The 23,289-nt window shown below is 54.4% G+C and overlaps 4 protein-coding genes across 4 annotated transcripts; 2 read left to right on the top strand and 2 right to left on the bottom strand.

The window, feature by feature from the left end:
* Positions 1-233: 233 nt before the first annotated feature.
* On the bottom strand, positions 234-1,924 carry C8A04DRAFT_25562 (uncharacterized protein; the record flags this gene model as incomplete). Its single annotated transcript, XM_062779611.1, has 3 exons — positions 234-936; positions 998-1,464; positions 1,541-1,924. The coding sequence occupies 3 exons, from the start codon at positions 1,922-1,924 to the stop codon at positions 234-236; spliced, it is 1,554 nt and encodes a 517-aa protein (XP_062640013.1).
* A 1,410-nt stretch (positions 1,925-3,334) lies between these two features.
* On the top strand, positions 3,335-6,925 carry C8A04DRAFT_9637 (armadillo-type protein; the record flags this gene model as incomplete). The annotated part of the gene is made up of 5 exons (XM_062785558.1): positions 3,335-3,517; positions 3,581-3,800; positions 3,862-4,037; positions 4,112-6,615; positions 6,718-6,925. 5 exons carry the CDS (start codon positions 3,335-3,337, stop codon positions 6,923-6,925), a joined length of 3,291 nt encoding a protein of 1,096 aa, XP_062640012.1.
* Positions 6,926-9,470: 2,545 nt separating this feature from the next.
* C8A04DRAFT_9632 (PAS domain-containing protein) lies at positions 9,471-12,675 on the top strand (the record flags this gene model as incomplete). The annotated part of the gene is made up of 2 exons (XM_062785554.1): positions 9,471-12,374; positions 12,463-12,675. 2 exons carry the CDS (start codon positions 9,471-9,473, stop codon positions 12,673-12,675), a joined length of 3,117 nt encoding a protein of 1,038 aa, XP_062640011.1.
* Positions 12,676-21,852: 9,177 nt separating this feature from the next.
* C8A04DRAFT_34834 (uncharacterized protein) lies at positions 21,853-23,289 on the bottom strand (the record flags this gene model as incomplete). Its single annotated transcript, XM_062782965.1, has 1 exon — positions 21,853-23,289. The coding sequence occupies one exon, from the start codon at positions 23,287-23,289 to the stop codon at positions 21,853-21,855; it is 1,437 nt and encodes a 478-aa protein (XP_062640010.1).

The following is a 23,289-nucleotide window of genomic DNA, read 5'->3' as shown; positions in this document are numbered from 1 at the left end:
GAACAAGCTTCATGCTGTCAATGTAAGCCAATAACCAACGAAGACCCTGTAATAAGTGAACTGACTAGCCTCGTCTCTCCTACGTTGCTAAACCTTCCTCGAGACGGAGATGATCCCACTAGACTTGCTTTCTAAACCGTCGGTGTAGTATCGGGTAGGTGACGGGCGGAAGGGTCGCTGCGGGAATTGTGCATTTCCATCTCAGCGCTCTCACTTAATAGCCCCACGCATTCCTACCTACGAATATCAAGACTAGCCCTCACGCTGTCCAAGCTCGGCCGGATAGATGAGCTCGAACTGCGCCGCCTCCGTGCCCGTTGCTCCGACGGGTCTGACGGATGTAGGCCGCTCGATTTGGCGAATAGATTGAGAATATCCGTCATGGAGACCACGCCAGTTAAGCGGCCGGATAAGGAGGCGCCGGGGAGTGAGGACTGCATGATAGTGGTGTTGAACGTCTGGTTTGGCAGCGGGGATTGCGGTGCCATAGAGCTAGCTGTTGGTGGGATGATCACGCCACTGCTCGAAGGGGTGGATCCAGGACTTGGTGATGGATGAGAAGGGATGGGCTGGCTAGGCTGGAGCAGCGGGGTGGCGGGCTGGCTGGGGGATGGTGAGGCGGACTCAACCACCCACATGCGGTGTGACCTTGTGGCGACGAGCTTGGCAACGGTGTGGCCGAGAGTCGAATAGGGGTTGACGTGAAACACGGGGAATGAGTCCCTGCCGTGTTCCATGCCGCGCTCCGAAAGAATTACGCTGATGAAGTTCATGCAGGAGCCCTGGAGGAGAGGGAGACTGGCCGCGTTGGTGAGGTGCCTGACGTCAACCGTCGAAATGTTGCCAACGACGTTGAGGCCTTGGTCGACGACGGCCAAGGATGTCAGCCCTTCGTTGTGCATCAGGAGTAGAGCATCAGTCACTGGTCGGTCATGGCTAGCGAGACGAGTTAGTTAAGACGGGGACCACGAGACAAACACTCGACCGAGGTACTCACTTGATGGCGATAGTTTGATGGGTGCCGATTTGCAAATCCCGAAGCAAACTTCCATATAGCCGTTCAATTACCGGGAAATTGACGGCTTCGTTCCAGAAGAACTCGACAAGGCGTAACTGGCTCAGAACGCCAACTACTTCGCCAGTCGGGCTGGTGATTAGTACCCGGTGGATCCCACTACCAAACGCCTCCATCGCTTTATCGAGGTATTCGTCCGCCGGTAAGGTCACCAACTCTTCCTTCCGAGAAAGCGTCTGAATGTCCCTTAACGGGATATCCTCCTGCGCTTGTGCCTTCTTCGCAATTTGGTCATACAGCGCGATGTTCTCCTCATCTGGGGTTGCCAAGCCGACGACGACTAACAGATAGGCATTGAGGTCGCTGTAGTCGAACGTCGTGAGAGCAGTCTGGGCCGATGATGTCTCGCGCACGAGGACAACATTACTCGGGTTCTGCTTCACCAGGAGCTATTAAAGAGTTGTGTCAGCTAGCAATATGGGTAGGCGAACAGAACCAGCCGCGAACAGAGGGGAAAGTATGTACCATGGTAGCATCTTGGACACTGAGATCCAAGTCGGCCCATTTAACCTCCTCCGGTACAGCCAACTCTCCTACGGTAATATCGCGCCAATCCCGCCCAGCATATCGGGGATTTGGGTGTCGGTTAGGAGGCGGGTGGTTCATAAGCTCGAGAACGGCTTGTTGTGTTAAGGATGGGTGGCGTCGGTCGCGCGGAGACGGCGGGATGTATCTTTGGTTCTCAACGAAGCTTTGTCGATGCGCTGAGATGTGGCTAGGCTTATGGGTGCTCGACTGGGAGTTGTTTCTCTCCATGGGCGGGGAGGCGACTGCTCCGAGCGAGCTCGACGAGGAGCTCGCCGGATTGGTCGTGTTCCCCGCGCTTCTAGTAGCTGGGTCGGTGTCCATGACGGGCTGATGTCCCCCTGTCTAGTATGTTTCGTGAGGACGTGTTCCTTGCCGCATTGACCTACTGAGATTCTTCAATTTGTACTGTGAATTCGGAAAGGCGAGAGAGCTTGCGGAAGTGGACAGCAGGGTAGGTTGCGCGGTCTCTTAAGATGTTACAGGGATCAGCAAGTGGCATGACGGAGCTGGTGCTAATGCGGGGTTCCCAGTCTGCAAGTGTGCTGGCCTCAATCGGTCGACTCTGAATTACCAGACATTTTCTTCATCGGCCTGCGTAAGATTGATAGCACGCACGGGCTTCTTCCAAGTCACCACATGACCACAGAGATTCGGTCGGACCTCTCAAAGACACGAGGAGAAGTCTGGGCGGTCGAGGTTTCGAGGATCACGCCCAGGCAGAGCTCTACCACAGACCACCGACAGGGATTTGTCCGACATTAAGTTTTTGTTTTCTAAACAACCTTAACAACCGCTTGGGGCCGAGTCCATTGGTGATGAGACACGCCTCTAACGCCCGGGCACTATTGTGTCAGTCACCTTCGAGAATTCAAGACATAGCAAGCTCAATTCGTAACGCAGTAAATAAGTAAAGATTTGTGAACAGGCTTCAGTATGAGCAATCTGCCCAGGGAATCACCGGCAAATTTGAGTTCACCTATCCTTTGACGCCCTTCTCGGGGCTGAGGCGGCTTTGTCGAAGACAGATCAAATTCGGGGAGAGTGTGGGCTTTGTCCCTTTGTTGAAACTGAACTGGACACCAACACGCACTGTGTGGCCCACAGGCTGAGGGAATGATGTTCACTTTCCCGGAAATTGAGTGCAGCTGGGAATTGATATAGTTCTCGCGAGTACATATTTCTTTTCCTCTCCTTTCAAGATACTCTAGCGTTTTCTTCTAGCAAAAGGTCTCCCCGACGGTACATTGTGCTTCATTGAAGAAGTGTGTATAGTCGACCGCACTGTACGCGCGAAGGCTGCCCCTCCCCCACCCAACGTCCAAGCCAATCAGAAAAAAATCTAGGACCATTTTGCATCCCCTCCTTCCTCACGCCAACACCCCCCTCTTGCGACCCGTTCCTGTCCTCCAACACGTCGCACGCCTGGATACTTTTTTTTTCGCGCCTCTCTACTACTAGCGCGCTTCTCAACCATAAAGCCCACTTAGCCACGACCACGGTGGCAGAGCGACGGGCTCAAGCTGCGTCCCCCGACCATCGCAACCACGCACTTCCCACCGCTGCTGCCCGAACCGCGTCTTTCTCTCTAGGCCTCGGGTAGCAAGGAGCCAGCATCCACCCTCCTCTGGTGGTGACTACACTAGCGCTTCGCTCGACTGTGGTTTTGGCGAAAGACCTCAACCATACCGTTATCCGAATCACTGTACCTCCCGCCCCGCATTCTTGGTTACCATGTCGGTCCTGCCGGCTGAGGTCAACGCCCAGTTGGCCCAGCTGCTCCAGCAGCTTCAGTCGCCCGACAACAGCATTCGCTCTCAGGCCGAGGATGTCCTCCAGAACCAGTGGACTAACCAACGCCCCGACTGGCTGTTGATGGGTCTTGCTGAGCAGATTGGGACCTCAAACAACACCTCGGTATGTTCGCCCAGTGTTTTACCGCGTACCGCCTGTGTGTTGTGCTAATCGCTTGTCACCTAGTCGCGCTCCTTTGCGGCCGTTATTTTCCGCCGGATAGCCTCGAAAACCCGCAAGGTGGGCAACTCGGACAATGTCGACATGTTTATCTCTCTCGACAAAGAACAGGGCACGCTTATCCGCGGGAAACTTCTGGAAACGTTGGTGACGGAAAGTGATAAGGGTGTCCGAAACAAGATCAGCGACGCTGTGGCGGAGCTCGCGAGGCAATATTACGACACTAGTGCGTTTCCTGCTCTCGATCCCTTGGGAATTCTTTGGGGCAAACATTAACGCTGTGCTAGATGATTCTTGGGCGGAGCTGCTTCAAGTTCTGTTTCAGCTCAGCCAGGCGCCGGATGCAGGCAAGCGTGAGACGGCTTTCCGTGTCTTCACAACGACACCGGGCATCATCGAAAAGCAGCACGAGGATGCCGTGGCCCAGGCGTTTGCGCAGGCTTTCAAGGATGACTCTGTGCAGGTACGATAGATAAGCCTCTACGGGGGTATCTATGTGTATAATTGGGTCGGAAACAATATGCTAACTCCAAGAAGGTCCGCCTTGCTGCCATGGAAGCTTTTGCCGCTTTTTTCCGCAGTTTGACCAAGAAAAACCAGACCAAATACCACGTCCTTCTCCCTGAGGTTCTCAACATTCTGCCGCCCATCAAAGATTCGCAGGACTCCGAGGATCTCAGCAAGGCGCTGGTCGCCCTTATCGATCTCGCCGAAGGCGCACCCCGCATGTTTAAGCAAATATTCAACGTTCTTGTCCAATTTTCCATCTCAGTGATCCAGGACAAGGAGCTGAGCGACCTCTGTCGGCAAAATGCGTTGGAACTCATGGCCACATTTGCGGACTACGCTCCGACGATGTGCAAGAAGGACCCCAACTATACCAACGATATGATCACTCAGTGTCTCAGCCTCATGACGGACCTCGGGGAGGATGACGACGATGCTGCGGAGTGGCTCGCTGCGGACGACCTCGATGACCCGGAAAGCGACCAGAACCATGTGGCCGGTGAACACTGTATGGACCGTCTTGCCAACAAGCTAGGTGGCTTGGTCGTCCTACAGCCCACCTTCAACTGGCTCCCCCGCATGTTGTCATCTCCAGCATGGAGGGACCGCCATGCTGCTCTGATGGCGATCTCTGCTATCTCTGAGGGGTGTCGGGACCAGATGATTGGGGAACTTAAGCAGGTCCTCGAGCTTGTCATTCCTGCGCTCAAGGACCCCCACCCTCGCGTCCGCTGGGCTGGCTGCAATGCACTCGGCCAAATGAGCACCGACTTTGCGCCTACGATGCAGAAGGAGTACTATGACACCGTTCTCTCAGCCATTGTCCCGGTGCTCGATTCGCCTGAAGCCCGCGTTAAGTCCCATGCCGCCGCGGCTCTCGTCAACTTTTGTGAGGAGGCTGAGAAGAGCGTGCTGGAGCCGTACCTCGACGGACTGCTTACGGCTCTTTACCAACTTCTGCAAAATGAGAAGCGTTACGTCCAGGAACAAGCCTTGTCCACCATCGCCACTATTGCTGACGCCGCGGAGCAAGCGTTTTCCCGATACTACGACACTTTGATGCCTATACTGGTGGGTGTGCTCCGAGGCGAGAACGACAAAGAGTACAGGCTGCTCAGGGCGAAAGCGATGGAGTGCGCAACTTTGATTGCTCTCGCCGTCGGTGCTCAGCAACTTGGGAACGACGCTGCGATGCTCGTTCAGCTGTTGGGATCCATCCAAGATAGTGTCCAGGACGCTGACGACCCGCAAGCTCAGTACCTGATGCACTGCTGGGGGAGAATGTGCCGTGTCATGGGCAAAGCCTTCCTCCCATACCTACCGAAGGTGATGCCGCCGCTACTGGAGCTAGCAAGCGCCAAAGCGGACATTCAATTACTCGATAACGACGAGCAGATTGAGAAGTTCCAACAAGAGGATGGTTGGGAGCTGGTGCCGCTGCGTGGCAAGACCATTGGTATCAAGACGAGCTTGATGGATGACAAGCACATGGCCATCGAGCTTCTGGTGGTGTACGCACAAGTCCTGGAGGAAGAGTTTGCGCCACATGCGGTCGAGATTATGGAGAAGATTGCCTTGCCTAGTCTTGCCTTCTTCTTCCACGACCCTGTCCGTTTCGTGGCAGCCAAACTCATCCCTCAGCTCTTTAGCTGTGTCAAGAAAGCGTATGGCCCTCAGTCTGACCAACTTGCGGGTCTCTGGGCCACGACAGTCGACAAGCTCCTTGAGGTACTCACGGCCGAGCCGGCTGTGGATACTCTTGCCGAGATGTATCAGTGCTTTTACGAGTCGGTCGAGGTTATCGGTAGGCCCTGCCTCACCGACGGTAACTTGACACGGTTCATCGAAGGTGTTAATTCGACGCTCGAGGACTACAAGGATCGCGTTGCGCAGCGCGAAGAGGAACGGCAGGGCGTGGCCGCGGAAGACGCGGAGGATGATCAAGATGACCTACTGATAGCCATCGAAGATGATCAAACGCTGCTGTCGGATATGAACAAGGCTTTCCACACCGTGTTCAGGTACCATGGCGCCAACTTTTTGCGCCATTGGGAGCACCTTCTCCCAACTTACCAAGCCTTCCTCAAGTCAAGCGACCCGACTCAGCGTCAATGGGCATTGTGCATCATGGACGATGTCCTCGAGTACTGCGGGCCTCAGAGTGGTCAGTACGCCAACTACATCAGCCAACCTCTTCTCCAGGGTTGCCAGGACCCTTCTCCCGCGATCCGCCAAGCCGCTGCGTACGGAATCGGGGTAGCGGCGCGCCACGGCGGCGATACCTGGTCGGCGTTCCTGGGAGGCGCCCTTCCATTCTTGTTTGATGTCGTGCGCGTCCCAAATGCGCGTGATGAGGACAATGTTTATGCGACGGAAAACGCTTGCGCCGCCGTTGCCAAAATTCTTCACTTCAATGCCTCGGCCGTGACACAGCTCGATCAAATCGTTAGCGAGTGGATCAACACGCTGCCGATCACAAACGATGAAGAGGCCGCGCCGTACGCTTATCTTTATCTCGCAGAACTGATTAGCAAGTACGTGCTTTTTTCTATCTCCCTAATTTCCCTCCGGTCCCGCTTTTTCTTCACAATTCTTGAACTGTCACACTTCAGCGTTCCCAAACTGACATTTTTTAGGCAACACCCTGCGGTCACATCGCAAGCTCCACGGATATTTGTCTTCGTTGCCCAAGCTCTTGAGGCCGAGGCCCTTAGCGGGCAAAATGCGGCGCGCGTGGTGGCCGCAACCAAGCTCCTCGTAGAGGGGACCAACACTGACGTGTCACCGTTGCTCCAGCAATTCTCACCGGAAGCACAAGGCGTGATTCGGGCGTACTTTTCGTAGGAGATGGCGCGGCCGAGGAAAGTCACGTTTTCTGGGATGGATACGGTAGTTATCCTGTCCTGTAGTTGAGGGACAGGTGCACGCGGCGATTCAACGTCGCGAAAGTTGGAGCCGCGGAGGTGGCTGGGCGGCTTGGGAATATCCGAGAGCGATGTGGTGAGATGATATCAGAGACCTAATGGTCGGCGAGTAGTTAGACCTTCGCACGAAGGAATTACACACTTGGGATCCTGCGTATTCACGATGCGCTGGACATTTGGAGCCGGCAAAGGAGCTTTTACAACCGGTAGAAAAACGAGCGCCTGGGAATGGATAAGAAATGTACTGTATTACAATCAAATGTCATTGGACCGTCCTTGCATGTGTACCGCCATCATTGTCACATCCATTATTCTTCAACATTAGTTATCTAGTGTCGGCGAAACATGCTGGGGTTTTGATGCCGTCATTCCGTTCCTGTCTCCAAGTCCCATTCCCGCGCCATGCCGGTTACGCCACCATTCGGCGTCGGGAGCCGGGACCGCGGCATTGGAAAGCCCAGCAAGGCACGTTAGTTATGGCGTGGCTCGACTGTGGCGGTACCGAGCAAGGGACGGCACGCGTAGAAGCAATTCACTCCAGAGTTACACGTGTATCCGGAGGGAGGTGTGTCACCCGGCTCCCCGGTATAAGGTTACCGGGCCCCTCACATAAAATCACCCTTGAAGCTCTGCCCCCTTCAAAATCGGTATTCTCACGGGTGACTAACTCTATCAATTCACCGGGGTGTATCTTGAGGCATAGCTAACGTTTGAGTGCGTATATCTCAGGCATGTTTATGTGCTGACGAATAGACATAAGCACAAGGAAACGAACACTGTTGAGCAACTCCCTCTTATCGCATAATCATTCAGCTACGCAGTAATTTTCCCGCTGATCGCCATGTTGAACTTTCCGCCACAATCGAGTTGCGTGCTCTCATTCGTGGCGCATGACGTCGGGAGAAACAGCACCGACCAGCAGCACCCATGGTCACCTTTTGCTGACCCGAGGCTGTTTTGTAGAGAACCCCGCTGCGCCGGGTTTGGGTCTCTCGATTTGGTCTTTCGGTCTGTGGTCTCGGTTTCCATATAAGCCTTTTTAGCTGAATGGCATTAGAAGGCGCAAATGGAGGAACTTCCCACGCTCTCTTGTTTGTACATAACGTTAGGGGTGTATGTACCGTGATGCAGAAGCTTTCGGGTCCAGGGCCTAGACCCCACCAGCTAACGGTTGCCCCGCTTGTGTAAAGGTACAAGTTGGTGGGGAAGGTTTACGTCAAGCCGACCCGAACTTCCTTGTGCTCAAGGACCAATGATGCGCCGTCGATCCCCTCAAAAAGGAGTAGGAAAAAAATAAATATACGCGAAGACGAAGTGTTTGGGCGAGAAAAGTTTACATCAAAGCCCCCGAAGAAGAAAAAAATCGCTCTGGGACAGTCAATAATTCGCCAGCAAGATGCCCACATGGACCTAAGGGGCAGCCGGCGCAATGCTCGAGCGATGAGCTTCGAAAGCGCCGATTAATGAGGTGTTCCGTTTTCGGTTTGATGTGACGTTGGGGGGGAAGAAGAACGAACACCCCGGCGATCGTCTGCATCGCGCCAAGAAGTCCTACCCCCGATCCCAACCATCCTCATCCCTTCCGCGCCGTGCCAGCTGGATCCCAGCAGCGTGGCCCACGCTGGGATGGGAAAGAGCGCTGGGCGAGTCACATTCCCATGTCAATCCTGTCGTCGCTTCCGCCAGCCGGCGGGGCCCTTTCCAGTTGTCGTGCCCCCGATTCCCTCAAGTCTCCCGATCGCGTGCATATGGGTGTCCATCCACACAAATCCGTAATCCACCACAGCGTTTGCAAGTCCTCCGTTCTGCGAGCTAACTTGTGGCCGAGTTGGGCGGGCTCCATTTCTTTTCACTCGTGGCATCCGCCTCAGGCCCAATCCAATCGGCAGCAAGCGCGACTCATTGGAGAAGACATGGAGGAGGAGAGACCCGCCCGCACACCACCGAGACAGACAAGACAGGCCTCCCGACTCTCAGGGGTGCACACGGGGCTCGGGCGAACACTCCGCGCTTTGGGGAGGTTTTGGAGGTTCCCGTCGCAGGTTCTTTCGATCGCCCCCCACACCACCGCGGACCGCCCTTGTTGCTGAGAGGCTAGAGAGGGTGAGCGAACAACCGGACCTACCCACCAACCCAGCAAGTGGAAGGCCAGAGGGCCAGCACCGAGTACCCAGCGAGCCCGGCACCCGCTACCATCGCCTCCCGGCACTTTGCATCCCGTCACTCTCCGTCGTGCCCAGGCTGGCTCAACTCCCACTCCACATCCCATTTCCCGCCTAGACGAGCGAACGCCACACAAACCACGCATCTTGCACCACACGCAAAAGATCGATCGAGCCGTCCTGTCCTCGGTGTATTCGATGATGGCTCCCTAAGCAACGCGCCGCGACGGTTCTACCTTGTTCAGACGCAGCCGATCCGATCGGCCTCGCCCTTGCAATCGACAAATCGCCGATGCCGCCAGGATGAACAACTTTTATACCGCTCCGCTGTCGCCGGAGGAGGCGCAACGGCGCCTCGCGATGCAGCAGCAGAATGGGCACGGGCATAACCATCCGCACCCACACCCACACCAGCACCCGCACCCGCAGCATCCGAGCCACTCCGTCGGCATGGTCGACGCTGGAAATGTCGCAGGATTAGGCCAAACAGGGCCCATTTCGCCCGTCGAGGGCATGCAGATGGCCGCCGGCGACTCGCTTGACGACATCGTTAACCAGAACAACCGCGAGTTCCAGCGCCGCCGCAGTGTCGGCCAGCTGTTTACTACCCCGCTGTCGCCGCAGGACGTCGACCAGCGCATGACCATGATGGATTATAACAACCCCGCCGACGCCATGCAGGGCTTCTCGTTTGGCTTCACCGGCGGCTCGACTTTGCCTTCCAACTCGGAGGCCTACTCCCAGGACCTTATGGGCATGCCTGCTGGGCAACCTAACTTTGAGACACTGTCTCCTACCAGCTTGGGCATGAATGCCTTTTCGAACCTCGACATGGGCTCGATGACCACCGATCCCAGCTCGATGAACCTCTTTAACGCACCTAACCTAACCAATCAGTATTCCGCCACCAACCTCGACACCGTCCGGCCGGATTTCACCATGGACATGGGGGTTGAGAACACTCCGGTGGACGCGTCTGGCGTCAGCTCGCTTGCCGGGTTTGCTGTCGGTCCCAGCAGTGGCATGATGGGAGGCCCGGCCGGCTTCGACACCTCGAGCGTTTCCCAGGGTGGGTCCAATATGATGCCGGCACAGTTTCGGACAGCCATGTCGCCCACCGAGCCGCGCGAATCGCCGACTTCTGCGACATTCCGCTCTCCAGCATCGCCTACTTCGCGGACCGTGTCGATGTCAAGCGGGGGCCGATCGGGCGCACACGGCGCCGCGACACCGGCGTCAACAGCACCTACCGCTTTGTCCGGCCCACTCCTCCCTCCAGGCATCAGTTCCCGTAACCCGAAAAGAGACGTTTATTCCAAGAGTGGCTTTGACATGCTCAGAGCATTATTCTACGTTGCGACACGAAAGAACCCGACGGTCGAGATTGGCGCTGTCGACCTGTCGTGCGCGTTTGTCGTGACTGATGTCACTCTCAACGACTGTCCCATCATCTACGTATCAGACAACTTCCAAAACTTAACTGGGTACAATAGGCATGAAATTGTGGGCAACAACTGCCGATTCTTGCAGAGCCCCGACGGCAAGGTCGAAGCTGGGTCTAGGCGTGAGTTTGTCGCAAATGATGCCGTCTTCAAGCTCAAGAACGCCGTCGCCGAGGGCAAGGAGATTCAGCAGAGCCTCATCAATTACCGCAAAGGCGGCAAGCCGTTCCTGAACCTACTCACCATGATTCCGATTCCCTGGGACAGTGACGAAATCAAGTATTGCATCGGCTTCCAGATCGACTTAGTCGAGTGCCCCGAGGCCATCTCCGGTCAGGAATCCGGCAATATGCAAGTCAACTATCGCCACAGTGACATCGGCCAATATTTCTGGGCCCTGCCAAGCACTGCGCAATGGGAACCCGAGAGTGGCCAGACCCTCAGTGTCGACGATGTCTCATCCCTCATCCAACAGCACAACCCCAAGGCGCCCCCGAGCGAGTGGCACAAACAATCTTGGGATAAGATGCTACTCGAGAACGCTGACGACGTGGTTCATGTGCTCTCCCTCAAGGGTCTCTTCCTTTATCTCTCACCCGCCTGCAAAAAGACACTCGAATATGACGCCTCCGACTTGGTGGGAACCTCTCTATCCTCCATCTGCCACCCCTCCGACATCGTGCCCGTGACGCGAGAGCTCAAGGACGCGCAACAAAACCAGTCAGTCAACATCGCCTTCCGAATCCGCCGGAAGCACTCCGGCTACACCTGGTTTGAGAGCCACGGCACCCTCTTCCACGAGCAACAAGCCAAGGGTCGCAAGTACATCATTCTAGTTGGCCGCAAACGGCCCGTCTTTTCTCTCCGCCGCCGCGATGTGCTTCTTCACGCCGCCTCAGTGAATGGTACACCCGGCGTACATGCCGGTATCGGTGGTGAGAGTGAAATCTGGAGCAAGGTTTCCACGTCAGGGATGTTCCTGTACGTTTCGTCAAGCGCAAAACCACTGCTTGACCTATCCCCGCGGGATTTGGAAGGGACCAGCATGCAGGATTTGATGCGCAAGGAGTCGAGAGCCGAGTTTGGACGTGTCATCGAGAAGGCAAGGAAAGGTTCCATTACCGGGTTGCGACACGAGGTCTTGCACAAAAGGGGACAACTCGTGCAGGCTTTGACGACATTTTTCCCGGGAGACGGCACCGAGGTTGGCATGGGGAGCCCCGGGCCGAGTTTCCTGATCGCGCAGACGAAACTAATAAAGGGCGGTCGAGTTATTGCCGCGGGCAAATCAGGAGCAACTACGAGTGGAAATTCCACAGCGGCGTTGGCTGCAGGCCCGAGCGGTGACGACACCACGGCGGGTTCATTGATGAAACTCCCGTCACTAGCGCAGATTCCTGCAACAGTACAGGCTTCACTAACGGTCACATACCCGGACTTGTCGATGGACTCGGATTCTTCGGATGAGGGAGGAGATATCTTCGCCGAGCTCAAGACAACGAGGTGTACGTCGTGGCAATACGAGCTTAGGCAGATGGAGAAGGTCAACCGCCTACTGGCCGAGGAGCTCACACAACTTATGGCCAACAAGAAAAAGAGGAAGCGGAGAAAGGGCGGTGGCGCTGGGTTCGGCGGAAATGGATCCGGGAGCCCAGTTGTCAGGGACTGCGCCAATTGCCACAAGCGCGACACACCTGAATGGAGGAGAGGGCCAAGCGGGAACAGAGATTTATGTAATTCTTGCGGTTTACGATGGGCAAAGCAGGTATGCCCCTTCCCTTTGTTGTTTACTCTGCGGAGTTGTATCCGAGGTGCCCCAATTACTGACCAACTTTCAAACTCGGACAAAACAGACGGGCAAAGTCTCTCCGAGAAACACGTCCCGCGCCAGCAGCGACGCCAGTGCCGCCAGCAAGAGGCCGAGCCTCAGCAGGACGAGCACCAACTCGCCCGCGTCGGCTTCCCCGCTGAGGAGAGAGGTGTCGACCGATAGTGCGGAGAGCGCCGGTGAACGAAGTACCAGCACCAGCAGCGGGAGGGAAATGAGGGCGATCCGAGAGGAGTGAATGAGCCGATGAGGGAACATTGGGAGAAAAGAAGAGGTGGAAAGGACGGGTGATAGTTTTGGTGCCTCACTGATACCCAACATTTTGGATGCTGTCCTACTCTTGGACAACGACTTGACAGTTGTCTACACGGCCCCAACCGACAAACGAGATTCGCTGTGGCCACATCCCCCATTAACCGTTCAGAGTTTTTATCTTTTGGGTTTCGCCTCCCATTGATTCCGATTCGTATATTACCTGTCCTAATCACCCCGCTCACCTCTTCCGCCCATCTTCTATCTTATCGACCACCCAGTTTGAACAAACGGTTTCTTTGGTCGGCCAAAGCACCAACCACACACCACGCATTACAGTACTCCCGCTGGATGAGGAGGGCATAATGGTCGGGATTCCTATCTTCCGTTTTGCCTAAAAGCCCCCTTTATTCTCTTCTTGTCCACAGCTTTCGTTTTCTTTTCTTCTCTCTTCTCCTACTCTTTCTCTTTCACCTGCGAGTACATCTTTTTTTCCTCGTCATCCTTTCTCGATTTCCTTCCGGTAAATGGAACACATGGCACGGGGTTTCATCATCTCTTGTTTCGTCACCTAACGGGGGGAACTATGTTTTCATTTATCGGTCGGCGCACAAACACATTTATTCTAGACCATGGGCATGCGGGCAACTGGGACGGCGGTTAGGGGCTTTTCTCCTTTTTTCTGGCTTCCATCCCCCATGTTTTTCGTTTGCCATGGTCGTTACCCCTTTTCTTTTCTCGGTTCCTCATCGTTTTTTCCGCTGTTCATTTTTGTTGGCTTTTCTGGGGAAAACGGGCGGTTATGAATGACTGATCTATTTTCTTTGTCTTTTCCTTATTTTCTTGCCATCATGCGGCCCGACGAAGGGACATACATACACGGGTACACCTTCATGAGCTTTCTTTTCCTCTTTTCTTTTTCTTTTTGGTTTTTTTTCTCTCTTGGTATCCATCTTCTCGATTCCCCCATTCATTTTGTCTTGTATCCAAGGGGTGTGGTCAAGGGGAGCGGGCTCCCTCTTTCGCTCCCACATGATCTGGCATTTCAAAACTTTAGCAGGGAAACGGGCTCGGCTCGGCTAGCCATGGTGGGTAGCGGAGGGGTTGGATGGATGAGAGTTTTGATAAGAAAATGGATGATCCATGGGCTGGACAAAAGAAATGGGAGGGGGGGATGTTGCCGGGATTGACGCGGGAGGGGGTGAGTCTCTTTGCTCTCAGGGTTATTTAGGGAAGGGTGGGAAGGAGGAGCAGGATGATCTATTTGTTATCTGTATGTGAGAGTGTGAGTGAGTGAGAGTTGCTTATACCCAAATGATGAGATACGAAATGTGGATGAGTGAGTTGACAGATATCTCCTGTTGGGTTTGGTTCCTTTGTGTGAATTGTTGTGTTTGTGCACTTCGACAAATTAAGGGTCTACTTTTTGGCCCTTTCTCCCAACCTCAGGTCCTTGTATTTAATTTTATCTGTTTCTCAGGTCACTTTTTATTGCATTTTCTCGTTGGATTTGACTCTCACATTGTCAAAGTTTCACCCCTTTTCATTTACCACAGACATTTCCACACCTCTAACTAGAAGCAACTGCTCCAGTGGCTTCCAACTTACTTACACGTATACCTTCTCGCCACTTGCCCGAGTCCTATCGCCCAGCCAGTGTGGTGTGATACCCGTTGCTCTAATGTCTCGGTTCTTACCTTGAGCTCTGGTGATAGCTAAACACGTGCCAAAATAACCCGGGGAGCCGGGGCATCTTGGCAACCATCCTCAGAAGGGGCTCGGCAGTTTCGAATGGGGATGCCGTTCTCGAGCTGTGTTTAGGGGGGACGGGAGGGGGCGAACTTGACATGGGGAACCGAAGTGGCGAAAAAGAAATGGGATTTTTGGCAACATGGGATTTTGGGGAAATCCCATGTAGTCCGGAGGCCTGTTAGTGCAGTGGAGGGTACACGTGTACGTGTACACGTACTTGATTGAGCCCGATGATCAGGTACCGTTGTGAGGGGGGGGGCTTGAGTCATGTGTGGCGATATGTAAAACGAACCAGATTCGAGCCGTCTATAGCAACGTCATCGACTTAAGCGTAAGTGTCGTTACGTTATGCATTAATGGGGGTGAGAGTCGCTATATACATGCATATGTAAGTAACATTACACTAGCAGAACAGGACCGGTTCAGCTCGCATAATTGTGAGCACAAGAACATTGAAAAACCTTCTTCTGCTTCTTGCTTCCCTGCATTGAAAATCCCTAAACAAGACCCGCCGGCTCGGGAGTGGAACAAACCCCATGAGATCCCGGGGATGGAAAAAGTGGGAAGACAGGTTCTGAAACAATCCACACTCGGAGGAATAGCTCCGGCATGTTGTCGTTTTATTCTTTTATTACCAGCAAGTATCAAGAAAAAAGCGGTAGAAAGAGGTGTAAGAAGAGTTAATTCGTCGCTATCGCTAATGGCCTCGAGATCGTGAGCCAACATCACAGTGAGCCAACGTCACAGTAATCCGTACTTCTAGTCCCATACAGATTTTTTGTTAATTACTAGAGGCTTCCTCTCATTTCGGAGCATTGTGACCGGCTTGTGGCCCAAAAGGGAAATTTTGGAAAACGGAAAGTGGGACCTGCCTTGCAACGATCAAGATCGCAAGTTCCGAGTTCGACTCATAACTCGCACAACCAAGGACAACTCATCAACCACTGACCAGTAGTTGACAGGGATTTCGGTGAAGAGTTTTCTTCCATTCTTTTTTATTTGTCACTGTTTTTATGCGAGAGGTGGTGTTGTTGATGATGGTCCCATTGGCTTGGCATGGGGCTGACGAGGCTGCGAGTGCATTCACAGGGGTTGAAGGCTGGCTTACTCGCCATGGACTTCACTTGTGAGAATGCACCAGGAACGGAGAGAGGTCGCGTGTTAGCTGTCCTCCTTTGGAAGTTGTTTTGGGAAACAGTTTGACACGGCGACACGCCAATTACTAGCGGAGGTAGGCTTGGTGATATTGAATTTAGTTTCCTACCCTCGAGATGCATCGTTGTTTTCTCATTATGCTGAAAGGCCTCACAGACAAGAAAAGTGAACGAAGCTGGTCTTCTCTTCTACGCCCTCCCCCACCGTCCCCAATTGACCATTGAAGTTTTCTTTGCTAACCAACGGTACAGTTTCAAGAATAATTTTTCCTAACCGCTCCTGGCCCACAGCATCCCCACCACGCGAGCCTCATCCACCGACGAGCGTTTGGTCAAAGAACTGCCAATCTGGGGACACACAACGACCCAACCAAATAACACATTTTCGAAAAATGTCCGGCAACTGTGATTGGAGACCAGATGGCATGCAGGGGTGTTATGGTGATGGGGTTGTCGAGTTGGGGCTTGCTGCGGGTTGGTCTGCTAGGCAGCAGAATTATGGGAGGAGCTTAAATCCTACCTCATCTCTCGACGCGCCCATCGCACGACACAACATGGAATCACGCAGGCGCGTACACACGCACGCGCGCGCATACACACGTACATGCACATGCACATGTTCGGATATGAGACGAAATGGCTTTTCTGGCGCTAGTTGTCATGGGTGGTCTGCTCGTGGTCCAGACAATCATGGCCATGACGTTTGTTTCAACGCGTTTTGAAAGCATTGCGGGCCGAATAGGGCAACGACCTTGACCTGAGTTGGCTGGTCGCTCGGTAATTGATGGAGAAGAGCCTCGGCTGGCTCAAGAGGCCCAACGCGCCAATAGTCCCTCCCGCATGGTAGCTTGCCTCCTTGCATATCAAGGCCGCCTAGATTTCCGCGGGCCCTGATTGTGGTTAGGTTGAGCCAGGGACCAAAGCTCCCTGTTAGCTTTGGCAAATGAAGCTATTCCTACATCATTTCGGATTCTCGAAGCGAACCCAGAGGTCTGGGCAACATGAGTTTGGATAGAGCAGCACTTGTCGTTGTCGTCCCTTGGGGGCCAGTCGGCATCTTCCGCCTCCAACGACCAAGACTTCCCCAGAAAGCTGTTGCCTAACGTTATTTCTCGAACGGCCCATCTGCCGCCCCCCAATTCGTCAATTGACAACACAGCGCCGAGTGGGCCACGGGCGTAGCTGCCGAGCAGGCTCGGACTCGAGACCTCAACTCGCTTCTGTTCCCGTCTCCTAACCTCCGAAGCGCTGAGCCTCAACGCACTGGAACCCTCGACCTCCGACAAGCCACAGGGCCAAGCACTGCAGATAAAGGGGTAAACTGCCACATGCTACTGCAGGTACGCGATGACTAGTGGGTGAGATGGCGCGAGGCTGAAGCATCCTCTCCCGTGGCCGCAGGTCTCGAAACAACGCCATCATCTCCGACCCGCATGTGTGTGTGTGTGTGTGTGTGTGTGTGGATGGTGCCTTGTCATCATGATTGCGACCGTTAGGACAAACAACGACCCGGCTGGACCGGTTGAGTTTGTGGCCCCCATCTCGAAACAGCATCCCGAAAAGGGGGACACAGGCCACAGCAAAGAAACATTGAGGACAACGTTACACGCTCGCTCGCCATGATCTACAGCAAGCCCTACTCCTCGTCACTCCCGGCCCGATCACGATTCACACGTCCATCAGCCACCCCCGGGTACAACGTCAAATCGCTATTTTAGTGCAGCGTTGCGAGGATGCTCCCGCAGAAGGAAGCGGGAACCAACAGGGGCAAACCCTAGCTGACCCTCAATACGCTAACTCGCAACTCCTTCTTCGAAGACAGCAGCAGAAACCCCCCGTCAATTGGCAACCAAGAAATGGGGTATGTTTGTTTTTTTTCCTTTGGAAGGATTCGGGATTGCCCACCACATCGACCGTTCTTGTCGACCGACGATGGAGAAGACTCCACTGCTCTCCCCCGCTGGATCTCACTGTGCCGCTCGCCAGTGCAAGTGCGATCTCTCTCGTGAAGGATTTCACCGCAACTTCTTCTCGATGGAGAATAACAACCGGCTGCTTTCGGATAAAGGTATATCATTGCTTCATCCCTATCCTATCCACCCAACAGCGACGTTGGCATCACGGTAGTGCATATTTACCCCTTTTCACGAGCTCCACAGGATGTAAATACACTTCTCTCCAGGGGGCAGATGCTAGGTAAGTAAGTGCGAGGATAGATGGCAGGGCGTGGGAGAAACATTTGTGCCATAACTCGGGTCCCGAAAGACCGTTTGCCGGAATGACTTGAGATCGGATGAGGGGATTCAGGGCCCGGCTGCTTGGCGGGCGGGAGGATGAGGTTCCCTACCTATCGCCGCAGTTGGTGATCAAGCTGGCTAGCGGCATGGTCACCAACTGGCAGACCGGGTGGGTCAGGACTCAGGAGTCAGGAGTCAAAAGGGCAGTAAGAAGTATTGTGTTTGTCTAGGTAGCTCGGTTGTGGGTAAGTAAGAGGGGAGCGTGATATGATGCCATTGTCATTTGCTGTGGACACAACCATTAACGACTCAACAGCGATGTTGCGGCGTCCGAAGTTGTAATTTGCTCGTAACACTTGTGTCTTCACAGAACAGTTAGATATCTGTAGAGGTACATCATAAAAGCAAGGTTGCCGGAGAGCGCTTGTTACTCTTAGCATCATCGAAACGCTTCCTTCAAGCGACCTGTTCTACGGAATATGTCGTCCATATTGAACTTGACGAGCAACCCTCCCCCAAGGGTACTCTCCCACGATGCTCAACAGCGGCCATCGTCCACCGTCTCATCTTCCCCTCTTTCACATGATATCCAAAGTATGCGTTCAGCAATGACGAACATTAGCATTACCATCTCAACTCTCAGTTCGAACTGCGCCTCGTCCGGCTGGTACCCCAACTCCCGATATTCTCGTCGCTGCCTAACAAATTCCCAACTGTGGCGAACCTCTATTCCACACCCGGGAAGCCCTCCCCAAAGTATCTCCCCACTGAAACCGTCTCGAGGAACTCCATACCATCAAACACCAACTCGAAACGAAACAGCCACAACACCGAACCGAGATCTAGACCACGATCACGTAAGAAAACCTCGAAACATGTCCCAAACCTTGAAATTCCCCGGGACGATGCAACGGCGTGTCAGCGAGCCGTCTTCGCTCAGCCGCTCTACACTACACTACACTAAACAGAACCCACTCAAGCAGCTCCATCTGGCTCGTGTAGGGAAAACCGGGCGTCTCGCCCGTTGGCTGCTTCAGTGCTTAGCCAGCCACATAACATACCTATCCGTACCTACCTACATATGAACAGACGCACCTAAGTGGAGGAGAATACTACCACCTCCTCTGCCGCCCAAGTTTCCCGTGCGCTTTGCCACGGCAGATCAGCGGCTATCCACTCCTCAAGCCTCTGAGAAGAGCCGAGAAGTATTGAAGGATGCCTGGAGCTGAAAGACTCCGGAACAACACTTTAACATGTATGTATGTAAGATGATGATATTGGTATGACACGACCGTCCGTGATGTGATGTGATGTGATGGGACTTGGGGGTTGGGTTGGTTGCACAGCGGCTTGGATGGGATGGTGAACGAGGGGATGGGATCTACGGAGGGGCTGCTTAAGCCTTGCGCCTTGGGGGAGTGGTAGTTTGGTTGAGCACATCCTCTCGCCCGATCATAGTGTAAGTACCCCGGGTTGGGCACGGCAAGTCGGGACGGAGCGGGGCTCTGAGGGGATCTGAGTTCCCCAGGGCGAAACACTGGTACGGATGGATGGCTACGGCCGGCCGGGCCGGGCCAGTGGGTGGCCGTTCGGGGTTGGAGTACACCGAAGGGACATGGAGAAGACTGGCCGTAACAGCAGGAAGGGAAGCGCTCGTTGGGCGGTAACTGCCGTGAAGAGTCTGTCAGGGGGGTAGTTGTGTCGGCTTGTGATGAGTTGCTCTGTGGGCTTTGACTGGGAGTTGCTGAGTCTCCTTACGCGCCCGAGGCAAGGCATGTACGCGCCCACTGTCAGTTTCGAAGATGGAGGCCAGGCGTGAGGTGACTGGTTACACTGCGGTGGGCTTGGACGCGGGCGTGGGATTCAGTGGGTCATCGCGGCTGTGAAGCCGTGGTCATCATTCGGTACAGTAGGATTTGCGGGAAGAGCTGGTATTAGAGGAGGGTGAGACGGAGATGGCCTGGCCTGGCCGGCCGTTGAACGAGCCTGGTCTAGAGCTTGAGAAGACATTGACGAATGGATAGTTAGGATTAGTGAAAGATGAAGGGAGCTCCGGTGTTAGTTACCCACCCCCAAGGGTTAACTGAGTATTCTCCCCATCTGCTTCACGAGCAGGTTCAAGACGAAGAAGCCTATTTCCCGTCCCGGACAAAAAGACATCTCGGTCACAATACAAGCAAACGAGTCTAATATGGCAATAACTACACCACGGACAAGCCGAGATACGACCAACATAAAACGTCTGTACGCTTGGCCCAGGGGTGAGAAGCAGTCAGTTGTATGAGCATGATTATGACCCTTCCCAGTCCCCACCAATGTCTAATTGACGTACACTCGTAGACAAATTGATCCGAGGTCAACACCCTGCCATGTCCAGCAGTCCCACTTCCCGGAGCCCCATTACTCTAGTGTAGTGTCAAGAACCAAGAAAACTTTATTTCACCCAGAAACCGTCAGCCTAGCCTCGGTCATCGATTCCGGCTTGGCCTCGGCCGGCACTCGGTGCGAACCCAAAACAAGATCTGTGGTAAAATAAAAAAGAACCAAAAAAGTTACCCCCGAAAGGACTCCCGAAAGGGTTAAAACCAAGGCGACGATGAGTGAGGTGAGACGGAGTTTGGACGATACGGGTAAGGTATGGTACGAAGTACCTCGATCGTGCCCAGGGGGCGCTGCGGGAAACAAGGGGGGAATAACGCCGGAAAAGGCATGGTCAACCCGATCGAGGTCGGACCCGAAAAGGCACCAACCGGGCCACCACCAAACCTGAACAGGGGTATGGGCGGTATCGATGAATGCGTGCCTGATGGCCCATGGGAAATCAATGGCCGAAATAGGTATATTCGATGAGATGGGATGACTGACGATGGGGTCGTGAGTGAGTGAGTTATTGACTAGCGCCGGCAGTTCGGGGGGGGACAGGGTAAATGCATCGAAGAAAAAAACGTCGTCGCTCCACAATACGCCTCGGAAACTTATTCCGAGGCATGGAAAGATTCGAGAGGCTTCCTACACATATGCACGATCTAAACAGAAGCCCCCAGCCGGGCAAATTGTTTTACGATAGCTACCTGCCTGCAGTGGAGTGCGTACTTGCTTGCCTTACTTGCCTGCAGCAACAACCCCGGACGGACACTTGGCCCTCATTGTGCGTGCCATGCTTCGTAACTTTGAATAGCAGGTAACAAGCCCCCCTTGCAAGGCTTGCAGTGGTAGTACACGTGTATACCGTGATCAGGGGAGGATCGTATATTTTTATGAAGGTTGACATCTTGACATTGACATTGACATTGCCTAATTACACTACAGATTGGCCCCTAGCCCAATGCATGCTGCGAGGTCGTGACGGGCCGACTTTCGAATTGGTTTGGGGCTTGGCCTGGGCAGGTCTTGGTTCTGGTCTGCTTCAGGGGAGCAAAGGGGACGGGGGGTGCGTATTCGAGAGATACTTGATGCCTAAGCGGCTTCTTTCGTTTTGAGGGGGGTGGGTGCATCTTGGCGAGCAAAAGAGACAGTCGACCGACGCGTACGCTTGGGTGACGTTAGTTAGAAAAAGAGACCAAAGATGAAATCTCACGACGAACAAACAGCAGAAGTTAGGTAGTAATGAAGAATTAGATTAGATGTCCATAGCTTAGACACCAACCTAGACTATCTCCCGTGCCAAACCCCAACGATAGATAACGCGGGTGGCCAGGTGAAAATACAAGATACAGAAAAAAAAAACATTGTAAGCTTTTTTGGTGGATATATCCTCCGCGCTTTGAATGCGCCCGCCCGAAAAACTCCGTATTCAAGACAATGAAATCCCAACCCGCTCATATGCGCGTGAAAAACAACAACCACCTAATTACTCGTACAACCAACCCCCCTTCCCCGCGCCAGCAACAACAATATTAGTGCTGTGGCTTGTTTGTGTGTTAAGTTTCGTAGAGTCATCCCCAAAATAGACCGCAAACCAGAACTCCAGATGTAAAATAAAGAAACAACAAATGTAAACCCCACGTCCGTAGTAGTAAACTAGATCCTCTCCCGCAACCACAACTCCTCCGACCTCGTCGACAGCGTCCGCTGCAACAACGAAGCCGGCACCATCGCCGGGCTCAGCGCATTATCGCTCATCGGTGAAACAACGCCAGCCGGTAACCGCTCCTCATCCTCCAGTTGCTGCTCTCGCCCTCGGCCCCGCTGCTGTTGTAGCTGCTGCTGCTGGTACTGATGCAACTGCAACTGCTGATGCATCAGCGTCAGATCAGTCGGGCTGGCCGTGGCCGACATGGACATGGACGCGGCGATGTTATCCATCGTGCCGAGAGGGGTCAGCGACCAACGGTGGATGGGACTCTCGTCGGGGGTCCGCGGCTCCGGTTCGTGCTCCGGCTCGTGATCGTCCGACTCGAGATGCACGGTGTCGCGGTGGCCTTGGTACCACCACTGTGTCTCGAAACCGTTGTCGACGGTCATCATGGCCGCGGAGAGGGCGCCGAGTTCCTTGGCGCGGCCGGTTTCGAGGTCGCGGGCGTGGGCGGGGGTCGGGGGTGGTGCGTCTGGGTGTTGGGTGGTGGTGAGTGCGGAATCGCGCGGGAGGACGGGCTCGGGGGAGAAGGTGGAGACCATCGTGGGGTTGGTTGCGAAGGTGGTTGAGTTGCGGTCGGCGGGGGCTGAGATGACGGGGATGTCCTCGTAGTTTTTGTCGTCGTCCACATTGTCGTCGTCGTCATCGTGGTCATGGGCGCGGCTGCGGCCGCGATAGCCGCGGTAGCCGACATCGTCCTCGTCTTTGGGGTGCATGTCTGGGTCATAGCCGTCTGGTAGTGACCAGGTCGACCACGGTTGCCCGCCGTCACCGAGACGGAACGTTGATGGGGGCGCGGGTAGAGGCTTGCGCCGGATCTCTCTGGTGTTGCGGTCGGAAGGGGTGACGACTGAGTCCCCCCCGACTTGGACGTGAGGTACGGCCACGTCCCAGGGGTTCTCGCCAATGGGTGGCGGAGCTGAGCGGCCTCTCTCGTAAGACGGCGGTGCGTTTGCTCGTGTTGGCCGCTGCGGTTCCCGGATGATGGGGACTTGGAGGTAGGAGGTTGGTGGTTGTTGCTGTTGTTGTTGTCGTTGACGTGATGATTGTTCAAGCTGCTCTCGTTGGTAGTACTCCTGCATCTGGTGGTGCCTCAGAGGGTGGCTTTGCCGGGCCTCGCGGATCCTCGATTGCCTCTGGTCAAAGCTGTGGATGGCCGCGAGGTAGTTGGTGTTTGGTGCCGGGACCTGTCGTGGGAATGCCGGTGACCGTTCCCTTGCGTTGCGAGATCGGTACGTGACCTGGTGATTCTTCGAAGGCTCCTGCTTCTTGCCGCCCCACGAGACCCTGAATTCAAGATGCACATAGATTTCGGGACCCCATCGCTCGCTGCGTGGTTGCGGCATGGTCTGTGTCCGCCGTTGTTGTGGTTGGCTCTCCAT

The sequence above is a fragment of the Dichotomopilus funicola genome (assembly GCF_033296635.1).
Source record: "Dichotomopilus funicola strain CBS 141.50 unplaced genomic scaffold C8A04scaffold_7, whole genome shotgun sequence".
NCBI lineage: Eukaryota > Fungi > Ascomycota > Sordariomycetes > Sordariales > Chaetomiaceae > Dichotomopilus > Dichotomopilus funicola.
This window is presented reverse-complemented; position numbering and strand designations above follow the sequence as displayed.